The sequence below is a fragment of the Python bivittatus genome, unplaced genomic scaffold, assembly GCF_059951505.1.
Source record: "Python bivittatus isolate LINGU-HERP-01145 unplaced genomic scaffold, Pbiv_v1 ctg000480_np1212, whole genome shotgun sequence".
In the NCBI taxonomy this organism is placed as follows: Eukaryota; Metazoa; Chordata; class Lepidosauria; order Squamata; family Pythonidae; genus Python; species Python bivittatus.
Genome location: NW_028277075.1, coordinates 60,016,839 through 60,043,661, shown reverse-complemented (window position 1 = coordinate 60,043,661; position 26,823 = coordinate 60,016,839). Strand labels below are relative to the sequence as shown.

The 26,823-nt window shown below is 36.9% G+C and overlaps 1 protein-coding gene across 3 annotated transcripts in view; it reads right to left on the bottom strand.

Moving 5' to 3' along the window:
• OSBPL5 (oxysterol binding protein like 5) overlaps positions 1–26,823 on the bottom strand; it is a 174,766-nt gene that overhangs the window by 11,935 nt on the left and 136,008 nt on the right. For all 3 annotated transcript variants that reach the window (XM_088146039.1, XM_088146041.1, XM_088146040.1), the window contains exons 7-16: positions 26,231–26,315; positions 15,697–15,868; positions 11,233–11,449; positions 7,531–7,715; positions 4,826–4,907; positions 3,405–3,503; positions 3,211–3,307; positions 2,188–2,286; positions 1,222–1,319; positions 110–199 (exon numbers count right to left, since the gene is read on the bottom strand). In XM_088146039.1, coding sequence (XP_088002165.1) covers positions 110–199; positions 1,222–1,319; positions 2,188–2,286; positions 3,211–3,307; positions 3,405–3,503; positions 4,826–4,907; positions 7,531–7,715; positions 11,233–11,449; positions 15,697–15,868; positions 26,231–26,315 — 1,224 coding nt within the window. The remainder of the gene's footprint in view (positions 1–109; positions 200–1,221; positions 1,320–2,187; positions 2,287–3,210; positions 3,308–3,404; positions 3,504–4,825; positions 4,908–7,530; positions 7,716–11,232; positions 11,450–15,696; positions 15,869–26,230; positions 26,316–26,823) is intronic.

Here is a 26,823-nt window from a genome sequence, read left to right as displayed (position 1 = left end):
CGTATGGAAGCAGCATGGAACACAGCATTATTCCAAAGGGAGCTCTTCAGTGTCTCCAATTCATGCATACATTTTAAAACTGTCAATAAAGAATATTATGATTTCTTACCCAGTGTCCATCAAGACTTGCCAGCACTTCTTCTCCTGATTTAATCTTCCCTGAAATTTGATTAATGCTTGTGCTACCACCAAAAAATGGCTAAGGAAGGCAAGGGGAAGAAAAAAATCATTTCAGCCCAGAAAGAATGGGAAACCACCCAAGAACACAAATGTGTCTAGATAGAGAACTAAAATATAACTTCTCTGAATTTCTGTAGAATTCCAGTGAAAAAGTCAGCCTATGCTGTTCCTAATGCATACCAAAACATAGATCAAGCAGACAAACATTTTAGCTAGATACATGAAGTGCTAATTTGATTATTTTAGTATACACTTCAATGAACAGTCCAATTTTATCTACATTTTGTTCACAGAATACCAGATGTGCACCAACCATGGAAAACTCTGTAGTCTTAGATGAGTTCTTAATAATGCCAAATTGTAACATTCCATTCCCTTATAGGTTACTTCAGTTGAACGTTTGTAGCCCCTAGTTTTGAATAGCATACATTGAATGCTATCTCATGCAGGGAAAAATGGATCCTTGCTCCAGGAGCCACTTCTGTGGTTCTCATACTGCTGTCTGACTTGTGGTCATGACTTGTGCAGACAGCCCAAATTCTGCAATGCTCTGAAATAGGATTATTTTCCTCCTGTATGCCTCTCTGTGGGAGAAAAGCATTTGACAAGTGTACATCTTCAGATCTTTGCTTTGCAACTGGAGACCCTGCCTCCCTGCTTGGATTCTCAGCATGTAGATTGCAGCCATAGATAGTAAGGTAAACAGGAGTGTATATGTGTTTGTGTGGGTGCACATTCATATTCTAGAATGAATTTAAGGCCCATTACTGAAAAGATTATTAGGTGATGACACTAGTCAAAGAGAATCTCAGTGGTCACAATAATTAATAGTAGACTAAACAAAGGCATAAAAATTAAAACATCCATAGTAAGGCTAAAATTACAATAAAACCATAGAACTCTAAATATAAAATTAATCATCATTATTACTGAAAACACTGGGATGATTTTCAAAACTAGCCCTGTGAAATTCAGAGAAGGGGAAACTATTGGAACTGGAATGTTGGAGACAAGTTGAAAATGAAACAGAGAGTCTAGTACCTTTAATTTGAATTCCAATTCTGCCCGATGATTGCTTTTTTCACAATCAATAGTAACTTTTCCTCCAAGCTCCATTGTCATAGTACCATACAGAATTCCTAGAAAGAGCAAAAAACACAACTATTAACAGAATATCAAGATTGCAGAGACTATGTACATCACATATAAAGCCACCCCTGCTCATTCATTATGGTTTACACAAAAGGAAAATGTAAAAATCCTGATTTTTAAAATAATTATTTGGGTACAATAAGTCAACAAGACAACAATTTGTCTTGTTCAGCCCATTCAAGCGAACCAGAAACAAGAAGGAACAGGCAGAAAGTTAAGCTCCATCAATCTGTAGAACTCAAGGTAATTTCAGGTCCTCTGAAACCATCATTGCTACACTCATTTCTGACTGGGAGGGATTTTCTTGGTATCACGAAGCAACAATTGTTCAATGCCAATTCAACCCTTGTTGCCTCTATGGCTTAATATGTATTTTCTGCTGGGAGCACGGCATTGTTGTAGACAAACTTTGGGTATCTTGATTTGTGTACTGTAACTAATTCTTTGGATGTAGTATATTCATGATTTGATGTTAAAATTCCCAATTTGTACTAACTGAACTGGAGTGCATTTGTACATGTATATCCTGAGCTACTGTATTTTTAATAATTTTGTAGAAGACATTTCAGTCAATGTAATTTCTATCCTGTCTTCTTTTGCGCAGTCTTGATGAGTGCAGCATATTATTCTAATGAATTCAGTTTTCTTTTTACCATTTTGCAACTAAGTATAGCTGGTGGGCTCCTAGACTCTGTATTTTAAAAAACAGATTTCTAGCTCATCCTCGTTTCCCATATGCTATAACTAGGAAATCCTAATTATGGTCTTTTTAAGGAATAAAACGGAATCCAAGACAGGAAAGGATATAACACATACAACTCCCCTCCCCACTCCAGAATCCCAGCAATGTCCCACCTTTACAGTGTGCATATGGCATTGTAATGACATACTCTTCCCCAGAACTTAGAAATGTGAGCTTAGCTTGGCCGTCCAGTAACGCTGAAAGCGAATTACCTGTAGAAACAGATGAATACATGTGGCATGATTGTCCTTCTTAAAACTGGACAAGGGAAACAAGAAATAGAACCCATCTAGATTCAGTGAAAAAACAACTTTCTGAAAAACATTTTTGATGGACAGATACAATCTACCCATTTTTTTTCTTTTTTCTTTTAAGGGATGTGTGAGAAGTGACTCTTCTTTTTCCCTCTATGAACAAATTACAATGTGTCTATGCATACAAAAAAACCTTTACGTGCTATAATTTAGCAATTTGCCTTATTCCTACATACACTGACATCAAAGTTGATTTTGGCTATTAGACTTCCTCTTTCTACTTCTCCTTCCTTCCAAATGATTCAGAAAGACTACCTTATTTTTTTTTAAACAGCGAAATTATTTTACAAGGAGTTGTCCAATTGCTCTGTAGAATGGAAAAGAGGACATGCATTGATAACATGAGTGCAGCAAACTGTCAAACTGAACTATTCTGGAAAGATGCTGAACTTGCAAGAAGCAGACATGGAATTTAAAAAATGTTTCCACTGAACATAGCAAGGGTATTTTCAAACTGTCACCACCATTCTTATAAGGACATGTTTCCATCTTCACTACACTAAATTGACATCCTAGGACATAAGACTGAAATAGCTTATGAATTATAATTAAACATGGTGATATTTTTTCAGCTTCTGGAGGCAAGGCGAATCAGAGCTATGCAAGTTTGTTCCTACTATAATTCTCTAGCTGCATTCACATATAATGCTACCCAGGAATTTTTTCAACTATCATTTGTTGAACAAGTCAAAGTGGCCTAGATTGCCTATAGTTCTAAGCCATAATGGGCAGGTTATATGTCACACTAAGTCAAATCAAGGAAACCACATGGTAGGTCACCATCATGCATGAACCAGACCCCTGTCTGATCTGATGCCTTACCATAAAACTTTGATTTGGCTAGAATGCTGCCAGTAATACAAAACCCATCCTTCCTATTACTGACATGAAAGGCTGATACTGGAGGATGATGAGAAACCTGCAATAGAAGGCAATAAGATAAAAATCACATACAAAGATGGTGCTATGTAGCTAAAGATGCTTAGCGCTGGTATAGAAGGAAGCCTCAGATTTACCTGTTCTGCTATGTAAAATGTGTGACTATTTGTCTGTGGATGAAACCAACAGCAACGAAAAGTCTCTCCCAAAATGGGATTGTATGGCTTTTTTATTCCCTGGAAGACAGGAAATTAATAACATTACAGACCCACAGTTTACTTTCCCAAGTGAGTTTCTGAACATGCAATTGATGGGAATTAAAATCATCCATCCATCTTCACAACAAAAATCACATGAGGTAGGTTTGTCTGAGAGAGAGCAACAGGATCAAATGTTGAGTAGAGATATGAACTTGGGTGTCACTGGTCCCAAGCAGACAATTTAACTGCAGATCCACACAGATTCTGGATTCCAATCCACTTGGAAACATCTTTTAATACAGCTAGTAATGCAAATCTTCCTTCTAGGGAGATAAAAAGTTGTCTTCTGCTGAGTCTCTCCAAGACAAAACTGGTAGTGGCTCTCTCCAGGGTTTCAGACATATATTTTCCAAATTCATCTAAAGATAAATCACACATTTAATTCTTTATCTTCTATATAAAAAGCATGTGCTCTAGCCATGAGTTACTCTCTCCTCCTACCATCTAAGACTGCTTGTTGCTTATGGTCGAAGACTGATTTGGGTTTATTGAGATCAGATGCAACCTGAGACCACTTGCACATTCTTATTTCTGTCACTGATCTCAATGTATAAAAGGGGACCTGCTGTTTTATTTCTATTCCTTTCTCATGGTATGACCACTTCTGCCTGAGTTTTAGACTTGCAGAGACTATTCCTTTCTGCATGTAATGGTTTCCAATAGATTCCAGAAGGTTATTTGCAGGCATGGTATTGCTCTGGAATAGGAATCTCAATTTCTCTTTTTTTGGTCTTTTCTTCATACACGATATAAAAGCGTCACTGGATCTTGACTCATATTGGGGCTGTTCATGAGTATATTATATGAAAAATTATTTGAAAAATATATACTTGTGACTGAACTGCCTTCTCATTTGAATGTGTCATCTGCTATTTCTCTAGAAAATTTGTTAAAAGGCCACTTCACACTTTTAGTATACCCTTCTATTTTTACTCAGTTTGATTTAAATATTTCAATGCTATTTTTATAGGCAGAAACCCATCCCAAAACAGCTAATGTATAAGTAGAATAAAAAAAATTGATAACTATACAAGAACAAAACTCTAAATGTTTTAAATCCACCCCAATTCCAGATGTAACTTACTTAGGGAAATAAAACTTATCCTGGGGAAAGCTTAGGTAAAGGAATGGTCTTTAGGAGTTCCTTTAAAATGTTGGTGATGGTACCTGGAAAATTCCATTGCCGCTCTCCCTAATAATATTCTTGAACATTTGCAAACCTTTAACACAGTTCACAATTCTTTTGATCCCAAGGTAAAGAAGGGAACACTATAACATTTTGTAATATACTGTCATACCTTTGGCTTCTTATAAAAGCCTGATAGGTACCATCTCAAGACTTGCTTGATTCGACAGTATGGATCTTCTTCAAGAGCAGCTCTGCAGGAAGAATTAAAATGGCCATTTCAGTTATTTCTTCATGTGTATGATATAAGTTTCAGTCTTTACTATGGCACAAAAAGTATTACTGTACCATGAAATAAGATTAGATGCAAGCAAACAGAACAGAATAAAACAAAAACAAATGAAAAGAGCAGAATGTGGCAAATTTCAACTGCCCTTTTCAAATATTACAGTGACAGGCTAAGAGATGAGAGCAGTCATATTTTCAATACACAACTAGAGAATTCACAGTGGAGTTCTTATGCAGTAAATGTTTAAATGTCTGGATGCTTCTAAATATCTGAGATTTGATTAGCTCCATAATTAGATAAGAAACATGTGGATCAAACCAAAGGCCCACCTATTCCAGTATTCTGTTTCCTATAATAGTGAACCAGCTATCAGTAGAATGCCCAAAAGCAAGATATGAGTTCCCCTTCTTGCTTATGTCCCTACCAATTGGTATCAAGACCTTACTATCTCTAGTTCTATACTGCTTTAACAGCTTTCAACTACTGATAATCATTACTTCCTTGAGTTTGTGTAATTCCATTTTAAAAGCATCCAGGCTGCTGGTCATTACTCCACCTTCTGGTAGCAAATTCTACCAGGATGTGTATCATTAAGCTGTCTTCATCAGCTACTTTAGATGACTCCAGGTTCTTAAACTCTGAAAGGGGGAAAAACATGTTTACCTTCTCTGTGCCACGCTTAATTTGTAAAGTTCTTCCTCACTTCTTAACATACATACATACATACATACATACATACATAAATAAATAAATAAATCCTCAGCTGATATAATATTTTTCTCACAGTGGAGTTATTCTAGCACCTTGATCATTTGGTTGCTTTCTTCTGCACTTGCCCAAGTTCTTTTACATGGTTAGCAGGATTGTATGTACTATTCCAAGTGTGGACACATCTTAGAACTGTATAAACACATTACAGTACTGACAGTCCTTCCCCCCTCTACTGATCCAACACATTAAATTTGGCTGCATATTATGGAAACACAATCACTAGGCTACCAACTCATCAAAGCATGCAAATAGTACCTATGATTAATTTTTTATTTGAGCAATCTGGATCTGTTATTTATATAGGTTTTTCATCTAATTATGAGCGCTTCTAGCCAACTGTACTTTGATCTCTTCTGGCCTGTTATAATTTTAGACGGAGGACTTTTTAGATTATTTTACATGGGCTATTTCATTTAGAATGTTACGCCAATGGAAAATTCTGCACCTAAACCAAGTCTTAGAAGAGGCAAACTATAAATCACGATCCTAATACTGCAGCTACCTATCCTTAACATCCATTTCCAATGTCTATGGAACTCAAATGGGGTGCTTATATACAACCTCTACTGATATGTATAAGAGATCTGATAACAGGAATGTGGAGAGACTCTATTCATTTGCTTCTTAAAATAACCAATACCAAAAAAAATCTAGAAATAGAGAATGTGACTGCCCACTCTGTTCCTTATAAGCCGGTCCACTTATCTTGCACATTAAACTATTATTATTTTAGATGATGCTTCATTTATAGGAGCAAACAGTTACTGTTTGTGCATATACTGATTCTTCGCATCCTATATAATAATCATGTTAATAAAATAAAAAAATAAAGAACAAAATTGAATCTTTTTGTTATTTGGTGAAGATCTTGCCAGAATGCCAAATCTTATAAGATTTCAGCATTTTCATATGAGATTTTGAAAGGTTTCAAATTTAAGATCATGGAAATCTGAGGAGATTTAATGATCTCCTGAGCTATTACCAGTTTAGTTTCTAAGAAGTTATTCTTTGGCACTTGTGAGAGATTTCATGATACCACTATGTAAAAAAGGTTGCTATCCCTGGTTGAGAAGGATGTTGGCTCTGGTTTATAGTTTGCTATAAATGCATATTTGGAGCTAAAATAAGGGTTACATCTATTATTTTCATTATTGTTTGATCTATTATACATGCATTTTGCATTTATTAACTGATTTGGTGTTTCAGTTTTGAATAGAAGTCTTTGGTAGGTTTATTATATTTTATACTGTTATCTTTTGTTACTGTATTTATAATACTGAATTGTTATTTACTTGATAATGTTAGCCACCTTTTCCTCTTTTCCTTTTAAAAGAGGAAATAGAATACAAATAGTTGATGATCTTGATTCTGTTTTATTGCAGAAAAGAGTCATGATCTCCAAAATATTTCAGAATTTATATTCCTCCACGCTGATCTTGATGTGTCATAAATCTGAACATCTTTACTCCAGCAGTGGATATGCAATTTGTGCTGATTTATCAATCAGCAACACTGAGGATATTTTTCTCATTTTCTCATTGTATTTCCCATTGCTCCCATAAACTGCTTTTGTCTAAAGATCACTGGGATGCCCAGGTGGCATGACGTACTCCCTGTATTATCAGAGAGACCTTTCACACATATAAATAGCCCAGTTCCAGCCAGATGGGTACTCTTGCACATCATTTTATAGATCTGCACTTTCCAACTATAAAGCTGCAAGCGCTGAACAGGTTACCTAGCCGGGTAATGAAACGTCTGTAAGAAAAGAACCAAGCTCAGAGAACCCGAAGGACTCTACTCCAAGCGCTACTTACTGGGAAAGCAGATCAGCATGGTAGTAATAATCAGAAAGTTTGTTGAGGAAAGAGCGTGGCTCTAGGATAAAAGTGGGCAAAACCACACGGGACAAATCCATGCCGGGCCGCAGCTGCTTCAGAAGAATCCACATCAAACTCTTGTTTTCGTCAGACACTGTTTCGGTTTGAGAGCATTCACCTGTCTGAGGAGGAAAAATCCTTAGGTAAGAGTGGAGCTTTGTTAAAGGGAATGCAAGAAACTGAAAGGGACCATTTGGCATCATCATCAGGTATGTACCCCTCCGCTCTTATATCACTACTGAATAAGAAGAGATAGCATCCTTAAAAGATGCCTATAATATTATGATATCAGCTCAGCTTTTATCATTTGTTAGTGTGAATTCTTGAACGCTGCACTAACATTTCCATTCATAGATCGGCAATCTTCCTCATTGCCTGGGCAGGTTTGCTACAAGAATCCAGAAACTGATTCTGAGTGGCTGAGCAGATACCCTAGAATAAGTTATGCAAATCCAAACATCCCTCATTTACAATTCTTTCTTTAATACCAGCCATAAAACACACGTTATTGAGGACAGAGTCCAATATTCATAATAAAAGTGAGGATTTAAGGGCAAGAAGAACTACAAGAAACTACTGAATACTGTAACTCAGCAATTTGTTTTATTCATACGAAGTGCTATAACATTAGCTGTGATAATAGGGCAGTTACGGACAAAGCACTTGCTATGGAAAGCTTCCAAGACACTTGCCCCCGTCTTCTCCAATCTGGTCCCTTCCAGAGCAACTGGACTTCAGCCAAGTGTTCTTAAGAACTGCTAGACCGTTACCATGATGGCTAGAAATTATGGGATCTGAAATCCAATTTATCTAAAAGTATCAGGTTGTAGAAGAAGGCTCCTCTTGTTCTAATTTTCTTTGCAAAAGAAGGTGAAGTTTTGGACCCAAGCCTGCTTCTGGAATCATATAACTTCATGCAAGGAAGCAGCCAGCCTGACTGGAACAATCCTGTACAACTCTTGCACCCAATATTGATCTGCAAATTGTTGTTCCCTGAGCAAGTTCATTGCAGTAATTTAGCACTGTGCCACGACAGCAGAGCTGTTTGATAAAAGGAAACCTGTCTGCAATGAGGAATGAAACCTTTCTTCCTCCTACTGATTCTGATTAGTTACCATCCATCTTGATCTGCCTAAGATAATGGAAGACATTGATGTGTGTAACATTGCTATAAGCTACAATACATACTGATCTGCCAGCATGTACACCAGCCGCATTTGCATTTTTACTGAGGCATACATCATGGTATTCCATACAAACATACATGCACACCTCAATGGATTGTAAAATCAAGTCCTTTAAGTACAAAAGTAGACTTTAAGCTGAATATGTGCCTGTTTTTTTCCCACCTTAATATGTGATTACTCCAGCAATAGAACAGAATTATTACCATGCTCAACCTTGGGTAATTTGTAAATGAGGAGGATAAATAACAACCGAATTAAAATACCAGAAGTTTTAACTTATAGTGGAAGGCATACAGTATTTAGATATTTTAATGTTCTTCGGTGAATTATTCTTAAGCTTTATTCAGGGTATATGCAACTGCCATGGATATATGTCTAAAAATTTTAGATTTTTAAGAAAAATGGGATTATCTTTTCCCAAAGGAGATGAAAGAGCAGCTTCCCTGTTCTTTTTCATCAGTGTCTAGGGAAAGAAATTAATATTAAACTTTAAAATCAGTATGTGCTTTCTTTACATTGCCACGCAGTATTAATTACAGACATCAGGAAAAAAATCCTTATTTGTAGCGTGCTTCCAACTCCTATATAAATGAAAAAGACAGATAGTGAAAAAAGAAGAAACCTGAAATGTTGAGGTTATGTGTCAGACCATACTAGCTGACATCCAAATATTGCTTAAAGTTTAGTGCTTTTTTCAACCTTGTGCCATCCAGATGTGTAACATTACTGCTACCAGCAGCCACCTTGAGAGCTGCCATAATGACTGGGAGATAGTGAGAACTACAGTCAAACACATCTGGGGGGCCCCAGGGTAAGAAATGTCCCAATTAGGCATTACCATTATTTTGAAATGTCCTTTTGTTTCTCCTAATTGCTTTGTGTGGAAGCAAGACATCTCATCTACTTTAGAAGCTGTTCATTTCTAAATAACTAGCCATTTTTATTTATAACCTTATAGTTGTCATTCAATAAATGTTATTTTCAGATAGCAAAAGCAGGATCAGCTTAAACATATTTTTAAGCGATTAAAGCAAGCTGAGCACAGCAGACTTACCTCCAGGTAATCTTAAACAAATAAAAGATTGGGCTTTCAGATCACAATTTCAGAATTAAACCAACCTCTCTCTCTCTCCCTCTCTCAATAGACTATTTAAGTTCAATGACTGGTTCTAGTTCTCCCATAGCAAAGAAATTAATAATACAAGTTTTTTTTTAAAAAAGTAAAAACTCTACCTGAATATTTATATTTGCAATGGAATTATTAAACTGGATAAAACAAAAGTTGTACTTTAAATGCAATTCATTGATCTATAATAGTTTGCTAAGAACTCATTTTGTTCACAAGGAAGAACTGCTGTATTGTGCACTCACTGGAATGAAGCTTATTAAACTGGCCCAGAGAATACATTCATCTCTGATTCCTCTTTTGCTCTGTCTCCCCAAAGCCTGGCCGCTACTGTAGAGCTCTTTACAGCAACTCAATTTCATACAAGAACAAGGGATAGTCCTACTACTGTATTGCCTTCTCCCTAATCCTACTACAACCATTAGGTTGCTGAAAACAATAACAATACTTGGAACACTCAAAAGAAGCAGTAGGAGTATCCCAACTTGTTGTATGAAATGAACCTGATGAGTTGAGGTCAAAATAGTTGGGAAATAAATACAGGTAGTCCTTGAGTTATAAAGGGAATTGGGACCAGAACTTCTGTTGCTAAGTGATTAGGTTGTAAAGCGTGTCACATGACTGCACTGCTTAGTGACGACAGTCCCTGCAGTCCCTGTTGCTGTCATTAAGCGAGGATCCTGGGTCATTAAGCGAGCACCTTCTTGCAACTTCCTGCTGACTTCCAACAACCAAAGTCAGTGGGGAAGTTGCAAATTCCAGGCAGTTCACAAGGCAGGCAGATAAGTGGCTGCTGCCAGGTGGGAGAGGAAGTGAGGGATGTGTGGGTGGCTGGGGAGGTGCAGTGCAAGCAGAGCAGGGCTTAGGGTGGCTGCTGCCAGGTGGGAGAGGGTGGACGAATGGCTGAGGAGGCACCGCGCAAGTGCAGCAAGGATCAGGGAGGGTGTGCGGGTGGAGGAGACTTACCAGAGCAACTTGCGACCTTCCCTGCTGGTTTCCCCATTGACTTTGCTTGTTTGAAGCTGGCAGGGAAGGTCGGAAATTGCAATCACAAGACCACAGGATGCTGCCATTATCGTAAGTATGAGCTGGTTGTGAAGTGCCCAGATCACAATCACGTGACCGTGGGGGTGCTGGGACAGCCAGAACTTTGAAAACCAGTCATAACCACCACTTGTTCAGCGCTGTCATAACTTTGGTCACTGAACAAGTGGTCATTAACTGAGGACTACCTGTAATGTAGAACAGTTGTAAGACAATGCATGGGTGCTTTAATGGCCAACCCAAGACAAACAGTTTGACTAGATAAATTAAACCAGTAGTTACCTCCCCAAATTCTTCATAGTTCTGTTCTAAGTAGGTTGTCCCTTTCTTTTCCTGGGACAACTCCCCGTGGATTTCAGATTGATCGCTCTCGCTCTCATTTGTCTTCCGACTATTCTCATGAGCTTCATTCTCAGACTCTTCTAGGTTGTCTCGTTCAGATTTGTCTGAAAAAGCATCATTCTCCAAGTGATGGTTCTCCAGAGCTGATTCATTAAGACTGAAATATATAGATGGTTATACTGCTTTAGTTTTAAAACATTTAGAGCCTCTGATGATAGAAGGTTCATTCAAACTGTGGGATTCAGGTAAAGAAGTGGGGATGAGCAGTACAGCAAGTATTCCTTAGAGAAAAATCTGTGAGAAAAATCTGGCTAAGGATACCTTATGTTTTGGTTAATATCACAAAGTCTCCCACCCCCTCGGATATTTAAGTGTAAATAATGGGGGAAGCAATCCTCTTACACTGTCAGATAACAAAGGATGAAGGTATTGAAAGCAAAGGAACAAGCAAGAGGTGTAAACAGTAACAGACTTACTCACAAAGCTTGGACACCTTTGAAGATCAATCTGAAGATTAGATGCTGCTTAAGACTATTGTTGTAATGCTTAATCAAGGGTTCTCTCTCTTCCTTTCCCTGCCCATTAACTTTTCCCATTCCATATCCTCTCCATGTGGTTTGGATTCCTCCTTTCTCTTTTTCCTGTCTTGCCCTTTCCAGTGTAGCTATCTCTTCCCTTTATCCCAAGTCCATCCTATGGTTTTTTCCCCTTTTCTCCAGATTCTGCTTGAATGAGTGGAATGTTTATGTGTGCTTTAGCCTCTGTACATGTGCTTGTATGTTTCTGTGTATGAGAATGGTATGTGTTTGTGTGAGGGAAAACTAATAATACATGCATACAGAGATATAGTTTGTAAATATGGTATCTTATTTTACCACAATTTTAATTAGCTGTGATTAATTCAGTGAATGAATGAATGAACGAACGACTATCTGACTCTCTCTCTCTCTCTCTCTCTTTCTGTTTATATCTGGAGTGGGACTATCTTAAATTCAGGTCTGTTTTCTTTCAGGTAAGTATAGCAGTAGGACTGTCATTTGTTCAAAGAATACCTGATCAATTCATTATGAGATCTACTCAAAGACCAGAGGCTGGGGCCACTTACGAGAGCCTGAGCCATAAGTCAAATTAGAAAATGATGGCACAAGGAAATAAATAAGGCACCAAAAAACAAAACAGGCAAGATCATTTGACTCCTAAATTTTAGCAACTGTCATATACCTCAGCCTCCTTCTCCTCCTCATTGCCACCCTCATCTTGCTGGATTAGCCCTGCTCAATATCCAAGCTTGATTTGACCATTCAGATGCTAATATCCAAGAACAGAGAGAGCAGAAAATCATGATTGCTGGTTACCCCATTGTTTAACTCCACTGTTTGCTAAGCCAAAGCCATAAATGAAAATGAAAAAAGATTAATCACTCCTGAAAACATGCAGTTGGTAAGATTGCTTTCATAAAAGCCTCTCCAGAGCCTGAAAAGCTTTGTTATGAGGGTTTACAGTTGCACACTGATCAAATATAGTGATTTCTGGCTTTAAGCCAAGCTGTATATTTATAGTAGTTCAATGGGCCTATGTCTATTTATATTAGCCAAGTTGGCCTTTACTTTTGATTCATTTCAGAAAAGAATTACAATGCATAATGGCTTTGGGTATTTACAGAAGGGCACTCCCAACATTCCCAGTCAAACGTTATTGCATCTTTCCCTTCTTAATAGGTTTTCTCTGGTCAGAGAAAGAGGTAATGGTGGGAAACTTACCCAACATAAAATCCCATGAATAAGACAAAATATATGCAACAAAAACTTTGCCTAGCAGCACTTTCAGAATCACAAGATTCTGTTTTTTTTTTAATGCAGCAATGTATTTCAATATTAAAAATGAAATAAGATTATCTCTGTGTCAAGATCTCACACTACATCTTCAGATATGGTGCAACATTTATGGGCATGTTGGTCAAGGTCATATGACTATTTATTGCTTTATAGACATGCAATCAAGTTTTTTTTTTAAAATCCCTACCCTTTAACATTTTCAGAGGATTTTTTTTTTCATAATGACACTGTGCAAAATATCCTCTATGGAACATGGAGAAAATAATAAAGAAGAAATGCTCATTCTAGCATATAGGATACGGTAAGCTTGATTTTCCAAAATGCACATACATCTCATTTAAAACTATATGCCAAGTCATCTCCACTCCACTTGGATCCTCATCCAAGTGCTGATCCCCATAGGAGCCATGCACATATCCGTAGTAAATCTGCATAGTGTGCTGGATAGCAAATCTATATGGTGCATCATAAAACTGCATAGAAACATACAACATACAAATGGATGGCCGTATGCAATAGAGTCTGGATATAGAGGACGTATTTCAAGTCTGTTTTCATGAGTTGGCAGAACAACTTCTGAAATCCAATCCTACTTTAGTTGTATCTAGGACTATTCACAGGTTTCATAACCAATATTAAAAGCAGAACTGAGTACTTCTAGGCTCTTAACTCAAAAGCTATTAATCACTAGAAGGAAAAGTGCCTGCCATTTCCTTAAAAACCATACATTTACATTTCTTTCATCTGCAAAAGATGATTGCAGTTACTGATTCTTTAGATTTAGAGGAACCTTCTCTGCATCTCACAATAAAGAAAAACTGCTATATTTGGAACAGAATGGCACAGAAAAAATAAAATCTTTATCCATATCCTCCTTAATTATTATTGCTGCATGACAAGTTGCTAGAATTTAAAGGAAGCATCTCTCAGAACATGAGCACAACACAGAATATAAAGGCACACCCTTATTTCAGAAGGCTGTCTCCATAGCAATCTATTGACCAAACATCCCAATTTTAGAACTTCTACCCGCTTTGAAATATGGAGCTGGTGACTGCTTAATGGTCAGGCAGACATAAAAAACCAACAACTTCACTAAAGGAAAACAGATGAATTCTCTGAAGCAAGTATATGTGTCAATGTGGGCAACAATATAACAAGGGAGGGGAATGATCTAGCACCTTTTGAAATAAGATAATTTAGAATGTTAAAATAGATGTAATAAAGCATAATCCAAACTATGACATCAAAACACTGTGGAAAGAGTCCCTTTATCAGCTGGCAGAATGTACTCTTCATTAATAGGAAACTCTCATTACTAGGGAGATATACAAAGCAGCAATGCAAATTTGGACTGGGTGCTATATAGGTACAATCATAACAAGCAGAGAAGGGGGGTATTAATCTCCATTCCTCACTCAAAACAGTCATAACTGAAAGGAAGTAATCAGCCAGCACAGAAGCACAATAAAAGCTGAGGAGCAAAATGATTCCACAGTGAATGACTGATTTTTTAAAATCATAATGTCTGCTACTCTTCCTTTCAAGACTAGTTTAAATAATCTGAAGAAAGCATTAAGTGTAATTAAGTGACCTAATAATGAGATCATGTCAGCTTAATTAGCTTACTTTCCTAAAGGGACATTATTTAACTGGAGGTTTTATCCCATCATGAAAGCTTAAGTGATACATCTAGGATGGCTAGATATTCTGGGAGATCAGCCTTCTGAATATTCACCTTCTAGATTATGTTGTGAAGGCTCATTTGAATGCTGCAGAGGCATAGCTGGATCAGACCAAAGACTTATTGAGGCCAGCATCCATAGTGGCTGGGCAAGTTGCTTCAATGAGCCCAGAAACAGGAGACAAAAGCAGAAGCAATTCCCTACTGGCATTCCCCAGCAACTAGGATTCAGAAGAATGCTGCTTTTGAATGTGGTGCTATTTTAGAATGATAGCCTTAGCCTCGCTGATTTATTCCCGAACTGTTTTTATAGCCATCTAAACTAATGACCGTTACCAAATCTTGTTAGCATGGGCAATGTAGACATGGAGAAATAGTAGATGAATACACGATCTTGAACTGATTCCAAAGCAGCAAATGGAATTACATGTTCTAACATGACTACAGAAACTATAATACAAAAAACATAACAAGTATATAGTTTTAAATGAGCATATGTTTCATCCAAGTTCTAGTGCCAGAAGCAGTTTTATTAGTGGAAGAAACTAAATGGATTTCACCTAAGGTTACAAATCATATGCATTCTCTGCTGGGAGATTTAGTTTTTGGGTATATATACATAACATTTTGGTGCAACTTGCTGGAAATTTCCCAGAAGAAAATTCTAGAAATCTATATATGGAGAAGCAGCTATGCAGCTGACTTCCCCATCCTAACTTTGTCCTACTTCAAGTGAAATGATACTCTTATTACAAAAAGAGCACTCACTCTGCTGTAGTTTGACCATCTAGACAAGAGATACAGTGGATTAATGAATAAAACACTTTCATGTAGGAAGCATTTCCAGCTTCAGAATATATACAGTTGAAAGAAACTCATTCTTACTGGAAAAGTTCCTGATCTGAGACTGTAGCTGTGTGCAGCAAGTTATATAGCCCAGCATGTGAAGAATCATTTGAGCAATTCAGATCTCCATCCTTCCCTTGCTTAGAAGCACTGAGCCTAAAGAGACTGGAGCAGCGTAAGGCCAATTCCAGAGCATCTAACCAGCATCGACCTATAAAACAGAAGCAAAGCAGTCAAACAAGGCAACACAAAACAATGAATGTTTCCCATTTCACACTGGCAACACCCAACCAACCTCATCCTGGCTCAGACACTAAGCAGGGTTGAGGACAGCGAGTGGCTGGATGAAAGATTACAATGGAACCCCAAGACAGTTGGCCAGGCTGGGAAGCTAAAAAAGAAAACCTTGGAAGAAGCAAATGGCAAGTCATTTCCATACCCATCAAGAAAACAGCATGGATGAATTCACAGGAATTGATCTTACCATGGAGACATTGTTATTTGTAAAAAATTTCACATAACCAAACGTTTAATCCACTTTAAACATGGGAAATAATAGCAAAGGAATAAAAAAGAAAATCTGATGAATATAAAACAATTCTTAAAATTGTATATTTCCCTCCTTGCTTAGGTACAGTAGTTACTCTCTACAAATAATTTTTTCTGTTTGTCACGTGATGGTCCAATCTCATAAAATTTTCCACCTCTGAAGGATAACCTCATCCTAGAGTTGCTACAGCAACTCTGCACGTTGGATGGATGGATGGATGGATGGATGGATGGATGGATGGATAAATAAATAAATAAATCCATCCTAAAGCATTTGTGACAGATGATTAATTCAATTTTATTTCCCCATTTCATATATTTGACATTTTAAAATATCTCAAATGATCACAATACTTAAAGAAGTACCCCAAAACTACCATAAAAAATTCTAAATTTTGTGCAGGATAACATTGTTTTTGGGTACATGATACCCAAACTCATTTAAACCACAATGAGTTTGAATTTTGTTCTCTCAAATACTTTTAAGTCAAATACATGTTCATTGAAAATAACATTCACAAATACTATTAGTACCTTATTTAAAACTTTATCAAATACAAGTAATATCTGAACATTTTCTGATGTTTTTGTTGCATGAATTTGTTGCACCCAAATCAGTGTACATTGCATATTTTCTTAAAACATGCTTAAAGCAAGAAAAGCTTATTAACTATTTACAAGTTAACAAGTTATGGATGTTTCATCTTCCATTCCTGGTCTTCTTGGTTTTTTTTCCTCCCCATCCTTTCTTGGCTTGGGGGAGCCTTCTATGATGAAGCATGGAAATCTTCAAGGAAAGAGAGGCGTGGCTGTACATATATTTGTCCCATCTAAGGGTATCTCCTATCTCCCCCACAATGGAATTGGCAGGCAGTCCCAAGACACAATGGTTAGTGGGTTTGGCTTGCAATGTTTGCTTTTGTCTCTACATTAACTACGGGGAGAGGGAGAGAGAGAGAGAGAGGACCCTCTTATAAAAGACCAAAAGGATGCTTTGGTACAGCAAACTGTTTTTAGACTAAATGGAAGCTTGCTTCATTGATCTTCTACATATGAATGAAAGATGATCCAATCAAAGCTAATTTGGAGTGGGGTCTCAATTATCTGTAATTCCTTCTCTACATAATATAACTTTATTTAAACCACAATGAGTTTGAATTTTGTTCTCTCAAATACTTTTAAGTCAAATACCTGTTCATTGAAAATAACATTCACAAATACTATTAGTACCTTATTTAAAGCTTTATCAAATACAAGTAATATCTGAACATTTTCTGATGCAAATTAGTCTTTAAAATTATCCTAATTTACACTGAAGCACTTTCCAGAATATTTTCTACAAAACCCACATTCACTGGCCGCCCACAATGCCCTTGCCTTCTATCTCCTATCTGCTCACTAGGACACCACTCAGGGGCACTGTGTAGGCATATTGTCTTTAAACTACCATCAAAGACTCTTATCAAGAAAACAATGGCAACAGCCATTGATGCAGTGGCAGGACACCCGCTGCAAATTGCTACACTGTACTTCCTCCTGGGTGCAAGCAGTTCAGAGCAGCTATGAGCAATTTATTTCTGACTGCACCCATGATCACATGCTGCTCATCCTCAAACATACCTTAACTTTGGTTGACTAGAACTGGCTACAGAAATGGCTTCATTATTGAAGTAGTCTCACTGGCATTATTTTTGCTATTTTTTTATCTTTAAACCAAAGTTGCATATTCAATCACACAAATGCTACAGTTAAAAAAAGCTGATAAATAAGAAAGCTTGTTACTGGAAGAGAAATAGCTTGGAATATGGTCCTTCAACTACAAGGGCCATGCATGCACATGTTCCCACAAGGGCATGGGCTTGGTAGATTAGCTCAGCCCCTGCTTTAGAGGAAATGCTGTGAACACAATTTACAGAATTTCCTCTGAAGTTGTGGGGTGGACCATTTCTTGCCTCCCTGATGTAGGAAAGCTGCCAGGATGCCTTGTTACCATCTCCCTTCCTCCCCAGCTCCTCCAAGGAGTAGCTCTGCCTTCCTCTGTACAATGCCTTTTTCCCCTTGCCATAAAAAGCAAAAGAAGAACAAGGATAGGATTAGGGCACTGGCTGGTTGCTGCTTTTTGTTCCCTCCCATTGTCATCTGGAGGAATTACTGGCCGGCTCCATAGAAAGATGGGGCAGAGCAGTGGGGGCTGTAGCTTAATGGTGCAAAACTGCTGTCATGGACAAACAAGATTGTGTGGAATTGCCCATAGATTCACACAGACTTTCTGAAAATTCCTCTATCTAATTTCCTTAGAAACACAACTCCAGAATGCAAACACCAAAGCAAATACCATTATTCTCTTCAAAAGCAGTGTTCCCAGAATTGCAGCAACCAATTTCTATACATGAGCAGCTATATCTGGAGGTTAACATCTGGGACACTAGCCAGTAAAAGCAAGAAGTATGCCAAAAATTGTCTAAATGTAAACCAGCCAGCATATGCATATTCTCTCTCTCTTACACACACACACACACTTTTTGTGATCTGTTAATGAGATAAATGCTAGGCAACTGTATGGGATCTGACAATTAAGATCAGGTGGTAAGAAATGAACTGAACAGAAAACAGATCCTGGAGTTGTGGGGAAAAAAACTGTGGGCAAGAAACAGATGTTTCTGGAAGTTTGAGATTGTTGTACTTTCCCCATCTTCACAAACCGCTGGTCAATTACATCACCAGCATCTCTGATTGGAGCTCATGGCTTTCTCATCCCAAAACGTGGAAGGGAAAATGATCTTCAGCTTAAGAATGCTCTAATTGCTCCATGCCACAAGTCAAAATGCAGCAACTGCAGGAGAAAGGTGAATTCCCAAAGATCTTTAGATTATCATCAGAAAGCAAAAATAAATGCTATTATTTCAACAATAGGGTAAAGAGAAGGGCATATTTTAAAATACAAACACACACACGCACACAGAGATGCACGTGCAGCTCTTACAGTACAGCTCTGTTACTAAGAACCACATGACTATATATAGTGATATATATATATATATATATATATATATATATATATATATAAAAAATAAAAAATTCTTCATCTTTCAGGAAGACCTTAAAAAAAGTAAAAAGTGTCAATTTGGAAAAAAGTTTCTTGAGGAAACTTTTAGTATTTTAGTTTTTAGCCATTGCAAAAGTAGTATTTAGTATTTAGCTACTGCAAAAGCAATAAAGCAAGCTGGGGCATCTTAAGACTAACCAATTTATTGTTGCAAAGAATAAGCAAAAGATTGTGTGATAATAAATTGGTTAGTCTATAAGGTGCCATAAGACTCTTGGTTCTTTTTGCAAAAAAGGGTAAACAGCTTTACAGGTTGAACCACTTCCCATTCTACCCAGAATAGTCTGCATCAGGCATTTTATAGGAATTTTGGAAATAGTGAAAAGTCTATTCAAGGATCATATACGCATTTTCTAACACAAGTTCAGACTATTTCTATAGGCTAAATGATCTCCCTTTGAAAAGTGCAGATTTCTCTCTTTCTCTCTGTTATTTACAGCTGTACAAAGGGGGCAAATGAAAATTTAGCCTATTTTTTTCCTTTAAAGAAAATGTGATGAACAACACTATCAAAAAAGAATAAAAAATGGAGGCCAACCACAAATCTCCACCAGTGAAGGCTGATAGCGAATATTCAACTCCCACCAATACAATCTTATCAAAACCAAGAGCTAAAAAGGAGGGTGGGGGCAGAGGGAAAAAGCTGTGAAGTCAGTTCTGTAAGTAAAAGCACTACCACCAGGCTTTGTTTAGCCTCCCTCAAAACTCCTACAACTTTTTTTTAGTTATAAAAGAAGTCTAAAAAAAAAAATCTAGCAATTAAGGACAAAAATAGAGTAAGGATAATGACATGGAGCACACTGTGTGCTAGCTAAGAGCCAAGACTTGCAGAAAAATGAAGAAATCCTAGAGATTTACTGTAGGAGAGCTGAGCAGACAGGTTGTTGTTGTTTTTAAAGAAAAGTAACAAAAATGAAGGATTACTGGATATGTGCATATGATGTGGGAGAAAATGGATTAAGTACAAAGTTGGCATTTAAACTTGTCTATTTCCTATTTTCAACCTGGCACATGTTGCATATGTATAGTACCTGGAAATATCCAGAATTAGTACTTAAATTATACAGGAGATATCCATCAGACCCAACGTTGCTGCTGCATTATAAAGAAAAATTGTCACTCTCTCCTGAGAATGGATTGTTACCACAGCTCTGGCTTCATGTTATTATAATACTTCAGAATCACATTCAAATTGGCAGGTGTGGGTAGGATCAAAAGCCAATAAAGATGAAGATGACCTAACTCTTGGTCAGAATTCCTTGGTAAGAAAGGCTAAGGGAAAAGTTAAACGAAGCTACACAGACTGCCAGCTGCCTGGCTCAGTGACATAAATGAATGGAAAAAGTAGATGGGGAAGGCAAAACCAGAAAAAGCAGAAGCTGAGGCAATTAGTGACCAGTCTCAGCCTCACAAGGGTTAAGCAGCATGGAGGACAGAACAGGAAAGAACACCCATATTCTAGTATCTCAAGACAAGACAAGGCTGCATATCCTGTCCTTCTGCTGCTACCTGTCCAGTCCTGCCACAGATCATTCTTTATTTGAAGTCCTCCCAGGCCTCTGGGGCAATTTGGGAGAAGGATTGCTCAAGCTCTCCCAGTAGGAGTGTTCTTTCTGTCTCCATATGTTGATATGCCGGCTGTATTTCAAAGTAGGTTGAGTTGAGTTGAGAAAAGGTAGCTTATATGGGGCAGTACCATCTTGTCTCCTATAGATGGAGGTATGTCTCTAGCATTAACAATAATTACCTGCAGTATTGTAAAATTGATCAGATCAGATCAGATCAGATCTGCTTTTGGCCAAAAACAGTAGCACCTTTCAGCTGTTCATGATCCCTATTCTGGCATAAGCTTACACTGACAATAGTCCAGTGTTCACTAAAGGTTTTTGTCATAATAAACTTTGCTAGTTTTTAAGTACCATGAGACTCCTTGAGTAGGAAAATCATTGCTCTCTGGCATCTTTGGAGCTGGAATTAAAGGTATCATATTTTAATTTTAGAAATGTATGAGATTTCCTGCAATTAAAAAAGGAGGGTTCAGGTTTCAACAGGACACTGATTTCACTATCCTTACTGAGAATTTGTATCCTGCTTATTTTATATATACATATTTGTATATATTTTAAAATACTGTACATTAAGATAGTAATATTTAAGTAGGTTGATTGGATTATTTGCTTTTCAGAATGTTTGGCAAAATTATTTTATTTATAATGGCAAGAGTAATGTATGTGGTGTCCATCTCTTTTCTAAGTATATGTACTTAGACTTAAAAACACAATACAACTCTGTCATGGCTAACCTGCCTTTTTTTGCCTCATGTACCTTGTAAAACACCAAAAATAGATGAAAACAAGTTGGCTGCTGCTAAACTATTAATTTGGTGAAATGTAAAATTTAATATCAACTAATGATACAGCTGAGAATAGACAACTGTACCTAAAATCTAGTTTCTTAAAACTAAAGAAGGCACAAGCCTACGGAACATGTACTAATCGTAGACTGGAGTTGATGAAAGGGAACATTTGTTATGATTCCTGTAAAGGTGTCTAAGTCAGGCAATTTCTGTTTGTAGAAAAGCAAAAACTGTATACTAACAGCTCTAATTTTTCTCAGAACATCAAATGGAATTTCTGGATCCTTTAGAAATATAACTTGCTCCATTGAGATGTATTTCTGCCTTATCACATATATCTGGTTGTAATGAATGGTAAACATTTTGTCCATTTAACAAAATGCCATTTTCTTAAATTTGCTACTTAAGCAGAATCCTCCAGAAACAGGAGATGATGATGATGATGATGATGATGATGATTTATTAGGTCCTCCTAGCACACCCAACATAAAAGTAGTAGTATAGCTAAAGCCTACTTCATATCCAGTTGACCTTTTGGTGACTTCATGGACTTCATGTAGTTTTCTTGGGAACAGCATGGAAGCGGATTGTTTCTGTCTTCTTCTGGGATACAGTAGCCTTACTCCAATGAAGACTTGGCATACAGTATGCTGATAGGCTGCTATATGGCAATGATCCTCCAGATCATGCTGAGCTACAACTTTCAGCATCACTCACAATGGGCCATACTAGTTGCAGTTGCTGAGAACTAGAATTCAGCAACCCCTCAAGGGCCATTGGTTACCCATCCCTATAGCATGGACTGCATAATGCCTAATTTACCCTTTTTGGCCGTGGCATAGAACAAAACCAGTACCTGAATAAACACACACATATACATATATACACTGTATCTCTCTCTCTCTCTCTCTCTCTCTCTCACACACACACACACACATGTGTCAGGTACCCTATATTTATCAGAATAATACATGGTAATAGCATTAGCAACATAAGTAACGAATAGTAATGGTTCAAAAACCAACAAATTTTGGAAACCTTGTATAGAGTGTAAAGGCTGAAGACCAATACAGTTTTAGATCCACAAGTTTGGCCTCTCAGTTATTTCCCCAATATACTTTTCTGTGTGGCAGAACACAGATTTAAGGACCCAAAGCACTGTGGTGATGGAGAGCTGGCTCTAGCCCGGGGCAATTGGATTCAAAACTTGGCTCAGTCATAAAAGCAAACTGAGGCTGCAAGCATACGTCCATGACTACAGTGAGACAGCAGACTCACTGAGACTCAATTTGGAATAAAATGGATAGGATTATGCTATAAGCTGGTCTTAACCTACTCTCTTTTACTCATTTAACATATTTCACAACTGAATGGGCAATCTCTTTTATATATTGTCAGATTGCAGTTCCATGATGCCTTATCTCATGAGAAATGGAGTTGAGTAATACTATCTGTGCCTATCAAAGAGCATGATTATATATGGAATAACACCAAGCCAAATGAGATATGACATGAAATGCTCATGGGGTAAGGAGAGTTGATCCCAATAGAAATAATGGCTTCAGAGAAAGGGAGCAAACCTTTGGCTACTATGTGGATTTTTAAAAAATGTTTATTAGGCTGAAGGAAAGACAACATAGGAATGTGAAAACAATTGTGTATCACTCAATCTGCCACTACATAGAAAAATTCAATTCCTATTATGAAGGGGCAGTTTTCAAGGACACAGAGGTCCAAGTGGGGACATAAATAATAACATGCTGCTGCTTGAGTTCATAGGATTTATTATATCCAACTATTAACAAGTAGTTAATAGAAGAAGAGCCTTAAAGCTACTGGTAATAAGATGGGTCAACTCAATCTATCTTAGTCAAAAAAGAATTATTTGACTAATCATTTCACTTTTTTTTCAGGGTGGGATTAGGATGAAAGTCCTAAGAAAAGAATTGCATCTAGTCTCCTCTGGCAGAATTACCAAGTATCTTGGTTTGTAATTGGATAAAGCAGAAGGGCTTTTAAAGTGATCTTGAAGGAGATAATAGCTTTTAAGATTTAGATTGATAGGCAGCCATTGGAGCTATTCAATTGCCTCAAAAGCCTGAGGGACTGGTTGGTTTTCCTCTCTTTTCCATGGGCAGACTTGGGAGCAATATTTGAAATACCTTGTCATTTTGTTCACTACTGTCCTTCCAAAATTAATTAAGTCTTGTAGCTATCTTGGGAACAAAACAGAATTTAAAACACCAGTAGAAAAGTGTTCAGTAAAGTTTTCCTCACAAGATTTAGCTTAGTAATTAAAAAAGAAGTCTGAAGCCTGAACATTTTGTATTCATTTCTGCTATACTAAAAGGGCAATTTTCATCACCTAATTAATCAATCATTGGCTGCCCATGGTCTCAGAAAATCATCTAGGAGTTCAGGATTTCCAAAGGATGGGAGCTCAGTGTCCCAGTTCAGAAGCATTTGGAAACTGACTTATATCATAACTGAGGGTGAAATCCTTTAACTCAGAGGTAAACCATCTGCAGAATTTGGGCCCGGTTTGCTCTTGACCCAAGCCCTATAAAAGAGGGCTGTCTGGTTGGAGAGAGAGAGATGATATCAAGGAAGAAAAACAAACTATCAGAAAGAGAAGGAACAGATGATCTTGCCTACTTCTGTCTTTGTCCACATCTACACCGGCCTCCAGCTCCTAGTGTACTATTCTTAAAAGCTAAAAGATTGGCTACATTTCTTACATATCCTGTGATTTGGGAGTACATCCTATTTAGTCAATAAGGTATTTTGGTATCAGCATGGAGGGAGCTATGCTGTGAATTGACAATGGAAATTTGGCCCAACCAATCACATGTAACAAAATAAAAGAGTCTGTTTTCAGGTCAATATGTATATGGTTCAGTTGGCATTCTGATTATAAAATTAAAAGCCAATAAAAGTGAAAGTCATATTATTTCATTTAATGTGAGGGATCTAAAAGACAATTATTTTGTCAGAGAGTGGAAGGAAAGGCATCTTGGTCTTTTCTGAAATGTGAAATGTTACAGGAGCTGAAGATCTCTTTGGATATATAAAAACACACTAGCTGAGAAAGGTATAAACAGTAGATATTAAATGGAGGACCACAGAAGGAACAATATTGCTTGATTCAAAGTGTTGATGAAAAACTTAGCAAATGTCCTTTAATTATAATAGCAGACTCTTTGCAAATGTGTTTCCATTCCACATTTATGGTTTACAGTTTACAGAAAAACACACTTCTAAACTTATGTTTAATAGATCCATAGTTTTATATTAAATTATATTTTAGCAAGAATAATCTTCTAATTTTTATTTATAGCTAATATTTCAAATCTTAAATAATTGAAACAGAATATATTATTATATTTTGATTGATCTCATAATGTAAACTATTTAAAAAAAAATAATAGAGGAAAAAGAAGGTTGTAGACTAAAGCAGGATCTACAATGGAAGCTCTTTTGCATATGAGCCACAGCAAGGACAGTATTTTTCCAAAACATTCTTGGTGCCCAGCAGTAAGTTAGAATGTTAGAATTAGAATGAACTGCAGAAATCAACTTATTTAATGCACGAACCCAAAGCACACACTAAAATAAAACTGTAAATTGTACGAGAAGTAGGAGGTGTTAGAAAGGTATTGTTTGGGGCCATCTTTTAGTCCTGTGGCTGTCAGCTCCAAATTCAGCCTTTTTAAAAGTTTGTGGTTGTGCACAGTAACCAAGTCTAAAAACGAAATAATTAGTGCATGCTTTCGCATACTTGAACTTCCATTCCTTTGCATTTTGAAACATCTTTTGTTTAGCAGTACAATGAAACCATGATCTTTCTGAATAACAGTTGTAAAAAGAGGCAGAGAGGAAAATATATACAGTATATTGCAGGGAATTAGTGCTATCTAACAATGACTAGCTGAAGGCATATCACATAAATTAAAATAAATGTCACAGCACTGGGATAAACACTTGAATAGATCCACATGAGCTCTGATCGAAAAGTTGCTTTGAAACAAGTTATATAAGTGAAGAAAGCAATCATGGTTTGCCTATGATGCAAAAAGAAAGATTAAATTTGTATGTTACAAGAAGATGTGGGTTAGCAAAATCCCCCTTTGTAGTTTTTCAGTGGAAAAATAAGGAAGCATAAAATTTGACATTTATTGCAACAGTGAACATTGTAGTATTTTCTGTTCTCTATCACTGGCAGCCAGTGAAGTGGAGTGAGGGGTGGGAAATGGTAACATAATGTGGCTGGTCTTTCCCCCCTTTTTAGTTGTACATTACAGTGAAAATGCAGTTTGGCTGCATTCACCCATCTTCCAACTTAGACAACACAGAGCTTATGTCTAAATTGCAACAGCTAGAAGATAAAAATGAGTCCTTCACATGCTAGTGTAGCCTACCTATAACAAGATTGTAATTTATTAATCTTTCAAAGTTAGAACTGCTTAAAGAATCATGGAGATTTTAATGCAATTGCAAAAACATTCCTGGGTTGTGGGAAGGTGATAAATTACATCTAGCTACAAAGAAAGAATGAAACTCACCGTCTGATTCAGAAGCTGCCCTGAAGATCAAGTAGCTGCTTGGAAGAGGCTGGGTGATTGACCCTACATTCTCTCCCTTTGGACCCTAGAACAATTTGTGAAATGAAAAGAAACTTTCTTTATCATGAAATGTGTATTTCAATTTTATCTTCTTTACTTGGCATTTTCAATGTTACTCTTTTCAGTATCAAACAAATGAAAATTTTACAATCATCCTTTGGCTGTCAGCCAGAACAACAAGCTTTAAAATAAGTGAATTACTGCCTCTTAAAACAGACCAATTCTAACATCTGGGAAACATGGTTGCTATTTTTTTAAATTGATAATTAGTATATCGTCAGACATGTCAATTATGATTTAAAATGGAAGCAGTGGCTAAGACCTTATTGGGAAATGATCAGACAATCATGAAAATAAACTGATTTAAGTAAGGTTAAAATTATTAGCAAAATATGTTTGGTAAGTGGAGTAAATCCTTACTTTGTACATATTCATAGCAAGGCAATATAATATACCAAAATTTACTTATTTCTACATAATAGAATATGGTATCAACTGCTCATGTCTCTATACAGAGATAAAAATAGGTTTTA